Below are 12,392 nucleotides of genomic sequence, written 5' to 3' on the forward strand. Positions count from 1 at the left end.
GCACCCCTCTGCCCAGCCTGGGAGCAGCCAGCGAGGAGGTGGCAGAGCAGAGCTCATTCACCCGGAGTGACGTCAAGGCACTCGCATAATAGCTGCTAAAAATAGAGCACCTAATAACACAGGGGAGGGTGACAAGGGTCCTGCCATCGCCAGAGGTCTCGCTCGGTGGTGGAGAAAAGGGAAATCTTCTGGAGAAAAGGCATTTTTTTCAGCTGGAGGTGGCGGTGCGTCGCGACAGCCCTCCTTGCTTCCATATGGTAATGTGCTGCCAGCATGAAGGAGGATTAAAATATCTGTGTGACGTACTTCCCAGCACATCACAATTAATTTCTTTCGTTACTTTTCCTTGTAAAAGATGAGACATTCTGCAGTTGAAAAGAAATTCATGCTTTACTCCCAGTGAAAACCTTCAAGTGAAATCCTGAGAGGTTTGAAAACTCCAGCTCCCAGTGATCATGTCAGCAGTGGAAAAGAGGGTTTGTGCAAGGAGCATAATGGGAGATGGGTGCATCAATATAAAATCCTGGTGTAGGCAAAGTAGCCAGTATTTTTATCTTTATGCAGTGATTTATGAAGCATCTGGTAGGTTCTTCCCTGGGGCTCACTCAAGTGAGTCATCGCAAGGTAAAGCTACCGCTCCTCTCTCATTCACCCTGTGATGAAATCAGTGATGGAGTGGGAAATAAAAATGGAGACTCAGCTCCCCATATTTAGTGCATATGACAGATGGAGAAGCTTCACTCACCCAGATGTTCCCTTCCACCATCACTAGAAGAAATCCAGCCCCTTGGGGTTTTCATCATTTTTTTCTCCTCTTGCAGTGAGAGCTATTTCCCTGCTGCCAGCAGCCCTTGGCTCATGAGAGAGGGAATTGCTGAGAGCTTGAACCTTGTGGCTGTAACTCACCAGGCAGTCACCCCTTTGTACAGAAAGGTCCAAAGAAGGGAAGTACAGCAAAACGAGGCGAGTCCCAAGGGAGAGGTGAGTAACAAAATCCAACACTTAAAGCTGAGCCCTTACAGAGTATCCACAGCAGAGCTTTAACATCAAAATCCTGAAAGCTTCCTTGAATGGTGTTTCAAAGGCAATGTACAGTCCCACCTAATCCCAGGGTGAGGTTTTATCTCCAAACAGCTACTGCACATCATTACCAGGGCAAGGGAGCAGCCCCCACACACCTTTGGGGGTTCCTGCCCTAATATCCCCAGTAGCTGATGAGATGTTTCACTGTGTGCAGCCCCAGGGAGCCAAACACCCCTCCTGAAATGACAGGCACATGGTGCCACAGAACCCTGGCCAAGGAGCACACGTACCTGCTGTGACACAGGTATCAAGGACAAGCAGATCTCCAGAAGGGAACACCATGGAAGGGCCTTAGAAAGCCACCAGTGGCTCCTGAGTAACAAGGACTAACTCTGCTGCTGGCTGTCTTTTGAGCCCCAGTGCTGCCAGCCAGCTCCTGCCTGCTTCTCTACAGGGTTTTTACAGATTCTGTGCTTCTGCCATTGGCAACTCTGCCACGTGACACCGACTCACAGTTATGGGATGACTAGAAACCTTCCCCAACCCAAAACAGGTCACCTGAAAAGACTAAGCCAGCAGCACCAGCAAAGAAGGCCTCCGAGCTAACAGGACTCACAGGACTAATACACATTATCCCAAAGGCACCCATCACAAGGAGACATGATCCACCTCCCCAAAAGCCCAACCTCCATGAGTTCAGAAGAGCAAGTCACAGACAGCATCTTACCTCCTCTCTTTGAAGAGCGTGAGGACTTGGAGGAGGTGGACCATTGCTTGGTGAGCGACCTGCCCGAGGCCGCGTCGCTGTTCGCAGAGGCGTCCTCGGCGTCTGCAGGTGACCCCGTGCTGGGCTCCACGTCCTTCTCCCCAGGAGTGTCCTTGACACCGTGCTGCTCTGGGTCATTCTCACCGCAGAACTGGGCCATCTTCTGGGCCAGCATCAGCTGGGCCTCCTTCTCCAGCTGCCGGATGTCCTCGATGGTGAGCCCGTACCACTCGTCCTGCCAGCACCAGGCCTGTCGGTGGGCCCGGACCATGACCTTCCGCAGCCCTGCCAAGCCAAAACAGCCCCGTCAGCAGAGCTTCAAAGTGCACCAGCCAACGTGGTCCCCTCCCAAAACCACTGCAGGGACATTACAGTGACACCCAACCCGCAGTGCTGGACCTTCACACAGTCACGGTGGCAACCCGGTCACTTCATCTACCTGATTTCCACAATTCTTCCTAATCAACCTGAGATCAGCCAGTCTCCTGTCACTGCTTTTAACTTGGAAAAGGATTTCCTAATTTTGGATGGAAAACTTTCAAACACATACCACAGTTTCAACTCCCTAAAGTTCTAGAAGTTGTAACATTTGGACCCTGCCTTCAAAATGAAACATATAACTAAGTAATTAAAAAAAGAAAATAGAAAAAAGAAAAAAGCTACTGATTTTTTTTTAATCCTGGAGAGTTTCAAGTCATTCCTTGATGGATGCTCCACAGCCCTCCCCAGTTGTTACACTACAGAAGCACATCCCACATTCCTGTCCTTGGAAACCCGTTTTCTGCACCTGGTTTCTATGTATCAGTGAAACAGCATCACAAATTGGAGCTTCTGAGATAATGGGATAGAAAGCAAGGTAAGGGAGGGAATAAAGATGCTTTATTTTGCAGATACCATCTGTCTTCTGCTGCAAGAGAAAAATTGAGTGGGTAAAGCCAATTTATAATATTTCAATGTATCATATATCTGAAAGGAAGAGCAGCATCAGTATTAACACACAAGGCACCTGACCAGGCAACAGATACTCTCCCCAAGACTTAGACTCACTCAGTAACATCATCACCCCCCCAACACTTTTAAAACATAGGAGTCACTCAGGATTTTCACCAATATTATTCCTTAAAAGCTCACAACAGATCAAACCTCCAAACTGCTATTTATTTCTAATAGGATCACACAACAGTAATGATGCTTTTAAAGCTTCTGTAAATACTAACTGATCCTCAGGAGTTTTTCTGCTAATAAACAATCAATTAATATTGCCCCCTCTTTAATTACTAGGAAACTGAGGCAGAGATGGGTTGAAGGACAAGACAAAAGCATCAGTGGGATTTTCTGTCAGTGGGATTGAGAGAGCAATCAACAGGCTACATTAGAATAATTTAGGTTTTGGGAGCTGCAGATGGAGCTCTCTAAGCACCACCATGAGGTAAGACAGCCCTCTTAAGCCACTCTCCATCTCCAGGAGCATGGCCAGAGCGGGATGGTCCCACCATGTGCAGATTTTCTAAGGTGCTGCCAGCAACGAGCTTCCCTGCTGTACAGAAAACAGATCCCACCACTGTCACAGCTTCTGTGATGTTCAGCCTAAAGATCCAGCTGGTTTTCAGCAATCACTTTTCTGTTTTCTTAAACACACAAAAAGCATGTTTTTATATGTTTATCTCCTTCCAGGTCTGAGCACTTTTTTTCTGTTCTGCTCTTTGGTCAGTCCTCAATGTCACCAGTCATCCCAAGCCAGGCTGCCAAGAGGAGATGGCCACTGAGATCAGCAGCTAACGCCACGGACTAGCTCAACCTGAACTTCATTTACACAGCAAGATTAAATCTATCAATATTTGATGTATTTTGGTGACAGACCTTCAGAAGGGAGAGGCAAGTTTGAGCCAGCAGAGTGTGACCTTCTGGGGCAGAATGACAGCCTTCAGCACCTTAATTCTGTTCGACCTGAGTTGAGATTCAGAGTTATTTCCCCTGCCAGATTACTTTTTGCAGAACTACAAGAGAATGTTTTAGCCTCTTCACCTCCTGTTATGATTGACAACCAGCAGAGCTTAAAACCCAAGATTAAATTTGCATCACACCCACACTGGAAGCCAATAAAACATTTCACTTGCTGTCCCCACCACCCTTTGGACTCCCACACCCACGGTGTGCAATTCCACCTTGCTTGGAACACCTTGAAAACAGACTGTGATCAGACACAGAAGTGAATGTTGGTCTTATCCCAAGGCTTCCCCCGTTCAAGGGCTCAGCAGGCTCCACTCCTGCTCCTGAATTCAGCCTTGATGTATCAGTGCCCCAACTCCTCAGAAATTCTCTGTGTAGAGGCGCAGGTGCCACCAACCACGTATCTGTGTTTTAATGGACTAGCACCACAGGGAACATGAAAACCACTTGGGCGTAAAAAAAAGTCTCTTGAAGTTCCTCTCTGCCTTCTTAGATCTCAAACATCACCTGCACTGCTTCCTGCCAACACACAGATCTCCCCATGTGCCCTACTCGCATCCCTTTGATTAGACATCCTAAAGCACCCTTCCTTAAAGCTTTGCTCCTTTGAAAATAGGATGGCACCACAGGGCTTCAGAGCTGCTGTGCCTCTACCCCTCCAGGTTAGTTAAGAAGTCCAAAAAACAGATTACTTTCCCAGCATTTGGCCTTCACCTGGGACGTGCCAGCAGTGCTGCATTTCTCTTTCTTAAACACGAGGAGAAAACTTGGGGGAGAATGAGGCTGTGCAGGTACAAAAGAAATGGAGAAATAAAAGTCATGGCTTGCAGAAAAGGCTTCAGTGCCAGGGAAGAGAACTTGAGGGGTTCCTCTGTGCACAGCAGTGGGCACTGAATTCCTGCCCAGCCAGCAGGCTCCCTGCAGAGACCCAGGGAACACAACAAGTGTCCCACACAGAGACAGGGAGCCAGGATCCAGCTACAAATGACTGTCCAGACTCACCTGTCCAGACACTGCTGCTCTCCCTGTGCAGTGGAAAACAAACAAACAAACAAGTCTCAAAGCATTTTTGTATCAAAATCTTAGAGAAAAACAAGGTTTTTATTGGAAAGTGAAAAGGAGGGGAAACACCAGACCCAGGAAAGAGTAATTGGGAAAAACTCTCTTTGGAGCAGATGCCCATCAGAAGAGTGCTGAGAGAATCTGTGGCCCAGCTGGCTTTCCTTTTTCTGCCTGGAAGGAGAGGAGGTGTAAATGTGTCCTACTCAGCCTCAGAAGTCCCTGTCATACACTGCCCCAGCTGCAGCACAGTTGGAAGTTTGCCTTGCCAGCAGGTTTTCCCCCTCCACCAACATGCCCCAAGCTTATCTGAGCCTTCTTCTTCAGAAGCAGAGGAAAACCCCACAGCCTCATCAGACACCTCACTGAAGTCAGGCAGAAAAAAATGGGAAGAGATTTTTTGACAAGGATGCAGCTACCAGCTGGCTATCAGTCATTAAGTAGACTATCATTTCTCCAGAGTGCAATGCTTTGTTTAAAAAAAACGAACAAACAATAACACCACACATGCACAAATGTGCAGGCTGAGTTCAGAGCACCCGTCACCATGTGTTGATTTAATTATTGTAACATTTCCCACTGTGCTGTGCAGAAAGATCATCTGTGAAGAGCTGAGTAGGGTGCAAACATTTAAATAATTTGATTTCCAGCTCACCACCTCAACAACTCAGAGGTTGGTTGAATCCTTGAGGTGCTGACTCCTGGAAATGATTTGTGGTGTTGGACTCCATCATGCAAAAGGAAGTGTAAATGACCATTAGACGAGCCAGGACAGAAAGGTGGCTCCATGTGAATTTAAAAAGCTTTGGTCTGTAATTCTGGGCTTGTTTTTCAATGTGAAATTAAAATAGTAAATGTAATAAGATCTCAACAGAAATAAATCACAAAACCCACCAGCAAATTCTGCCCCTAATGCCCTCAATATCCAAATAAAGCAACTGTTCAGATACCCATTGCCTCTGTACCCAGAAGCAACCTCCCAAATAATTTTAAAATGCACTGTCACAATTTCCTGACAGCAAATACAGGATTCCTGATTGTCCACGTGCAACACTATTTCCCTGACAGTCCCAAGAGTTCCCAAAGGCTTGCCAGTACAATCCAACCAAAGGCCACCTGCAGTCACACCTGTTTGCTTCCCTGCCCTCCCTTGCTCAGAAGCCTCACAAAGAAAAGCCTGTGGTCACATGCACATCATGCCAACTGCCACCTGCCTCCCTCCCCTTGGAAAGACAAAACTCTGCCTTTGGGATCCAGTGGGCAGTGGATGGATGAACTGAGTCATTAGAGTGCTTTTGTGAAGCCAAAGTTGGGCAAAAGGGCCTCACCACTTCACCACTGTGCAGCAATTTGGGCATATTAAGCACAGGACACAGTGGCTTAGACAAAGCTCCAGTTACTGGGATGGAACACACTTTGCCACAGTATATAATTAATAACCCATACACAGTCAACACACTTGTTTAACAACAAAGGACTCAGAGCCCACATGCACCATTAGGAAGCAAGTGGGAGCAGAACATTATGCAGTGCCAGTCCAATTAAACTTAAAATCTATGGGAAAGGAGTAAAAAAGCATACAAATATTACAGCCAAGCAGACTAATAGCCCACAATCACAATTTTAGTCTGTGTCTCAGGCTGTCAAAGCACTGAGTAACTGTCCAATTAGTCATGGGAAAGAATGGCTGCTGCACTCAGTACGAGTGAGAACGTTTCAACACCGTCCCCCAGAGTTCCTCCCTCTGTGCTCAGCAGCCCTTCCACACTGCACAAGCCATCCATCATTTACCTCACACCTGCTCTTTTTTCAACCCATTCTCTAATTTTAGTTTGCTCCACTAAGCATTGCTCCTCGCTGGGCAGAGTTTGGATCTTGCTGTTTGTTTCCTTGCTGGCTTGCTGACCCTGCACAGGATGGGCTCATTCCCCAAGAAATGAAGTTGCTCGAGTTGGCAACAGAGGAACCAGGAGGAAAATGCCAAGGAAGAAGAGGCTGACCTACCACAACAACTCTGGCTCCTGGGAACTTGGCTCACCATCAGGTGCACAATGCACAAATGTCTCCATCTGCTTTTGGCCACCACGTGAAAACCCCACACAAGGATCTGCACCTAAGCCTGGTCAGTCCTGTTGCAACCACATCTTTCCAGCTTAAACATCCTCATGCACTGCTGGCTTTGGTACAAATGCTGGGGCACTTTGCCCACTGATGGCTTCCCCACAGGTATCCCAGGGCAGGGAGAGGCCACAACAGCTCCTGCAGATACCCCAAGCTTTTACTCTCACTTTTCACTCTACTTCTACATCTTACCTAAAAGACTTCCCTGATTTTATGCATCTTAACCACTTTGAAAAACACTATTTGCCATCTTTATAACAGGCTGGAAAAGCTTTTGAAAGGCAGACAATGAACCGGCTCTGCTCTGTGCAAAGCCTCAATCAAGAGGGAAATGGCAGGCAATCTTTCACCGAATACAAAAGCAATATTTCTAAGGGACCACAGTTAATCTATGCCAAACACCTCTGAACTGGAAGAGTCACATGCTCCTTTTTCATTTAACAGATACAATGGAGTTGTTATTCTGCCTCCGTGTTTTCCAGCATACACTAAATTAACCCGTGCCTCCAAAACGCCAAGGGAGTTCAGTGCAGAGAGGCACTTGTAACACAGCCTACAGCAGGAAAAGCTTCCATCCCTGCCCAAAGAAAAGCAAAGGAGCTGTAAGAAAACAATCTGAGAGCATTCAGAGAGAGGTGCACACTATTCTCCACTGCTCTATCAGTGGTTTTCACATTAGCTCTCAGGAGCACAGTGTGACTGCAAAGAGCTTGAAAATTACTTATGCTAGAATCAGGCACTTCATGAAGACTTGCACATCAAAAGCAGAGTTGTAGAGGTCATGCAGAAGGATTCTCAGTGCACAGGAAAGTGGTAGCAACCTTTACGTATCCTTTTTTTGGCATTTTCTTTGCCAGAGGACAGCCAGACCTCAGCCCTTTCAGATGGGAATGCTCCTTTAAAACACTAGGTTTTCCACTTGACCATAGATCTCATCATTTGTGGCAAACCTCAGAAACTGTATCAGGTGTTTTATAGATTTTCTGCAAAGAACAAATTTCTGCCAGCACTGCCACCACCTGTACTGTCTCCACTTAGTTACTCCCAGACACATCCACCTCCTCCTTAAAAGCCCTGACCTAAAAATGACACATCCATCAAAAGACATTTACTCATAACTCAGAGCTACACAGAGACCCACCAGCTCTGTCACAAGGCAGGTAGAAACTAGGGATGCTCCAGGGAGTGGTTTTCTGGAACCACTCAGGACACTGAAGTGAAGCTGATTTCTTTAGGCAGCCCTTCAGGATAGATTTTGCTCACAATAAAGAAGACTGGCAGAGTTTAAAAATTATCTGGCAGGTTTATCTTAAAAAAAAAAAATAAAAGAAGGAGAATGCAAGATGTTGCCTACACAGGATTGGAAACCTTTTCAGTGGGCACACATGGTTTGGATTTGCACATGCCACAATTATAAGTGACAGAATAACAGGATTTTTTCTGAGCTGACCCACAGAGTCATCAGATCTGAGAGTCTCTTCACAGACGTGTCCTGGAATGTGATGCATTGCACATACCTCACCTTCATGTTTCAATTCAGGATAAACATTAAGGAGTGAACTCTGCAAGACATAAATGCTCACCAACATCGTGGATAAAGCGCTCGATTTTCGACTGCATCCCCCAGTATCTGAACTCCACTTTACACAGTTTGTATGCACACATGATGGGGTATTTCCCAGGGTTGTTCTTGTACTCCTGAATCCAATCTTCTGACAGGGGTCCTCTTTTAGTCTTCACTGATTTATACAGCTTTGGATCCTCCTCAGCTTTGTATTCGTGGGGAGGGATAGGATCTTTAACAATATCAATAGGATCTATAGAAAGAGAACAGAAACGGTTAAACCTTTCCTTTTCCTGAGCAAAACACAAAACCAAAATTTTTCATGAGTTATTTCTGTTGTAGTAAGTACCAGAAGCATTACAGCAATTTAGTTTCTTTTTACTTACACTTAAACGACTGATATTTAAATTGTTTATACACTGCTGCTGGGCAGAGATCAGCTCTGCCAGAGGAATGAGCACACACAGTTCCAGCAAACAGAGGCTTTGCTCCAAATAGCTGTTTTTGCCCACAGTAACTGCAGATCCATGGCACTCTGGCAGCTCTGCACACTCTGCCTTTCCAGCTCCACACAGATCTGTTGCACATTCCACCTTCCAGCTTTTCTAATACCACTCAGTGCTGCAGCTGTCTCAGGGAAGACAGTTAAACACACCTGCCCTGCTCTGGAGCAGACATTGCCCATGGAACATCTCATCTCTGGGTCCATCAGAGGAGGGGACTGGGAACTCCTCACCTGCTATTGTTGGCCCAGATGTACTGTGGGAAGCAGAAAGTTTAACTAAAGGCCTAATTAGCAACCCAACAATGGAGAAGTGGAAGCTGCAGCAGGAGTGGAGTGAATTAACATATTTTAAAGACCTGCAACCCCCAGAGCTCAGCAGAAGCATCTGAAGTTTGGATTGAAGGGCAGGATCACACTTCCCCAGAAGTGACAGCTCTGTGACACCTCTCAGTGCACTGGTGGGACTCCAGCCTGCTCAGCAATGAGGACAGATGAAGTGAAGTACAAAAGTACTTTTTTGAAATACTTTTGCCTTTTCTCATTAATTCCTTACGTTAACTCAATCTTCTAAAGGCAGTTGTGAAGTGAGTGTTAGCCTACATGAGGGCAGGACTCAAAGGAGAGGGAACAAAAATTAAATGCAACTTCATGCTTCGAAAGTGCAGATAGGAATAATTTTCATATACATGAAGGAGCAACACAAATAAACAGCAATATTTTCACAATTATACAGCTTTTTTTTTCCTCTTTTATGGTTATTTCTACTTATTACCCCCAATTCATTAGATGTCTTACTCCTCTTGGGAGCTGCATAAATAAGATGGAAATGCATCAGCTTAAATTTATTGATGGGGCATTCAAATTATTTCCACGGAATTTACATCAAGACTAGAAAGCATTTTGGTATCCCCACCCTACTTGATGTAACCCTTCTTGCAGTGGCACTGACAGGGTGCAGGTGGGTGTTTAGGGAGGATGGACAGGCAGATGGGCACACCAAGTCAAAAAAAGAAAAAGACAAAACCAGGGAAAAGTAGAGGAAGAAGGCTGTTTACCTAAAATGGTTTGTCTTTTTTCGGCAGCAGAAAGGTTGAACACGTTGTTATGGTCTCCTGGGTCAGTTTTGTAGTAGGTCTCAATATCAATAGAGAACTTCTCCACAAAAGGACACGTGTACCTGGGAGCCAGAACAACACAGCTTAGAGTAAATCAACCTCAAATCCCAGCCAGCCTTCACTCATGTTTTCCTTCAGATATGCTTAAAATACCAACTAGAGATTGTTCTTTAATTACTTCTTAAGACAGGAGTTCACCAGTTTTCAGCAAGGAGATAAATTTTGGGCCTACTACATTAAAAAGCTGGATACTGTTACAAGGACACCAGGAAATGCACCTGTGCAAGGAGAAAAGCAAAGCTCCTGCCTGGAACCTGTGGCAGAATAAAACATGAACTAGTTCTGTGCAGCACAGGTTTCCTGGCCAACTGATTGACTCATAGGCATTTCAAGAGAAGAGATAAAAACTGACTGGAAGTGAACTTTAATCACTTAAAAGTCAGGCAGTTCCATTATACTCAGTCACTGGCAACAGCCCATATGCACACACAGACTCCCCACCTTCCCAGGATTGATGTTACTTGCAGAGACCAGCTAAAACAAAACCAGAAAAATTTTCCAGATTTTTCATAGAAGTCGAAATACCCATTAAAGCCTTTTTATTGTGCAAGATGTCAGGAAAATCAGATTTGTAAATCTGAAAAAGAGCAAATGCTCTAAAATGGAGTAACTGGCACAAAGGTTATTTTTTTCCAGGGTGTGTGAAGTCCTCCCTGACAAAATCAGATGAAACAAGGAGGTCCCAGAGGGCTCCACAGAGCCTCTGGCTCTCTTCCCTCCTCAGGGTGAAAACTATAGGATGTAGGTTTGTTATTTTCTAGTTAAATGACAGACAGTTCTCAGGAAAAAAGTGCTGTGATTATTTATTTATTTATTAAGATTTTTCTTTCCCCTGTACAAATGCATCCTGTCTTCCCTGACAGGATTCAGCATGACATCTGTCCCAGCACTGTGCACATTTATAACCTCCCCAAGCGTGCAGAGATCTGCAATGTTAAGCAGATACAAATAGAAACCATTCATGATTGCCCAAGCTTTGACAGACAAAACAGCTCCACATTTTACAGCAAGGAGCCACAAATTCTCAGGCAGGTGTGCAGTCAGTCCAGGCAAACTCCTGAGACCAAGCACTGCACAGGAATTTTAGGACTTGACCCGAGTTGCTGGACTTGACCCAAGATATTACTGGAGAGGGCAATGCCATGCTAGAGAGTGACATCAAGCCCTGTCTTTAACACAGGGAAGCTGATGGGGTCAGTTCTGCTTGGAATGACCCCGAAATTGTAAAATTCTTGTTCCCCAGCCCATGCAGCCAAAGAAGAGGAATGTGTAAGGTCGAGTTTTCAAAGTTATTTATTTCTCCTTATCTATAACATTCTCTTTCTGACCTGCCATGGTCCATCTAGTAGAGAAGCCATGGCAGTCTGCCTCAAGCAGCTCCCACATTATATACTCAAAACTACGTGTTGTATGTTTACAGATTTGTGCCAGTGCCCATCACCTGTGTTAGACATTGAATCTCTGCCTTAAACCAATAGAAAAGTGTCACCATCACAGCAAGACATGGAGGACAAGAAGGAGAAGAAGGCTAGGACACACCCAAATCCCTCCAGATTGTACCCCTGAATTACATTCTAAAAACCCCAAAATTCTAATTTTCCACCCTGGGTCAATTCAAATATCACACTACTCAAACCCTTGTGGTTTTTAATTCCTCATACAGAGTTGGCAGTTTTTTCCATGGGCTAAAATCAAAGCCACAGGTTTTATTGACTTTGTGCTAAGGTCAAGAGCCCCCTGCCAAGGTCTGGAGACAGCCAGGGCAGCCAGAGGGATGTGCTGGACTCCGACAGGAAACAGCTGTGGACATTTTTGCCCAGATTTACCTTGTCCTTGTGTAAGGATAAGCATTCCAGGACTCCTCCTCGACGCGCAGAGCTGCCTTGGGCAGGATGGAGCGGAACCAGCTGGGGATGTGCATGCCAATGTGGTAAACCTTGTGCGTGTACTGCCCGCTGCCCCCCGGGCCGTCCACGTAGGGCCTGTTCTCCAGGATCTCCACTCCACTGCCTTCCCCACATGTCTCCTCTCTGCTCTTTTTCTGAAAGGGAAAACAGATCACAAATACATCACCAAAATGTTCATTTTCCAGGGCATCATACGAGGACTTGGCTCTCAAAGCACCTGGACACTGGGGATGGTTTCTAGGACTCCTTCTGAGCACAGCAGAGCTGTAGCAGCACCCCAGCACTAAGATTATCAAACCTAGACATTATAAAATCAAAATTT

The 12,392-nt window shown here is 45.6% G+C and overlaps 1 protein-coding gene across 5 annotated transcripts in view; it reads right to left on the minus strand.

Moving 5' to 3' along the window:
- PITPNM2 (phosphatidylinositol transfer protein membrane associated 2) overlaps positions 1 to 12,392 on the minus strand; it is a 125,191-nt gene that overhangs the window by 36,882 nt on the left and 75,917 nt on the right. For all 5 annotated transcript variants that reach the window (XM_021532744.3, XM_021532743.3, XM_021532739.2 and 2 more), the window contains 4 exons: positions 11,990 to 12,204; positions 10,044 to 10,165; positions 8,503 to 8,736; positions 1,751 to 2,074 (listed from right to left, as the gene is read on the minus strand). In XM_021532744.3, coding sequence (XP_021388419.1) covers positions 1,751 to 2,074; positions 8,503 to 8,736; positions 10,044 to 10,165; positions 11,990 to 12,204 — 895 coding nt within the window. The remainder of the gene's footprint in view (positions 1 to 1,750; positions 2,075 to 8,502; positions 8,737 to 10,043; positions 10,166 to 11,989; positions 12,205 to 12,392) is intronic.

The sequence above is a fragment of the Lonchura striata genome, chromosome 18 (assembly GCF_046129695.1).
Source record: "Lonchura striata isolate bLonStr1 chromosome 18, bLonStr1.mat, whole genome shotgun sequence".
Classification (NCBI taxonomy): domain Eukaryota; kingdom Metazoa; phylum Chordata; class Aves; order Passeriformes; family Estrildidae; genus Lonchura; species Lonchura striata.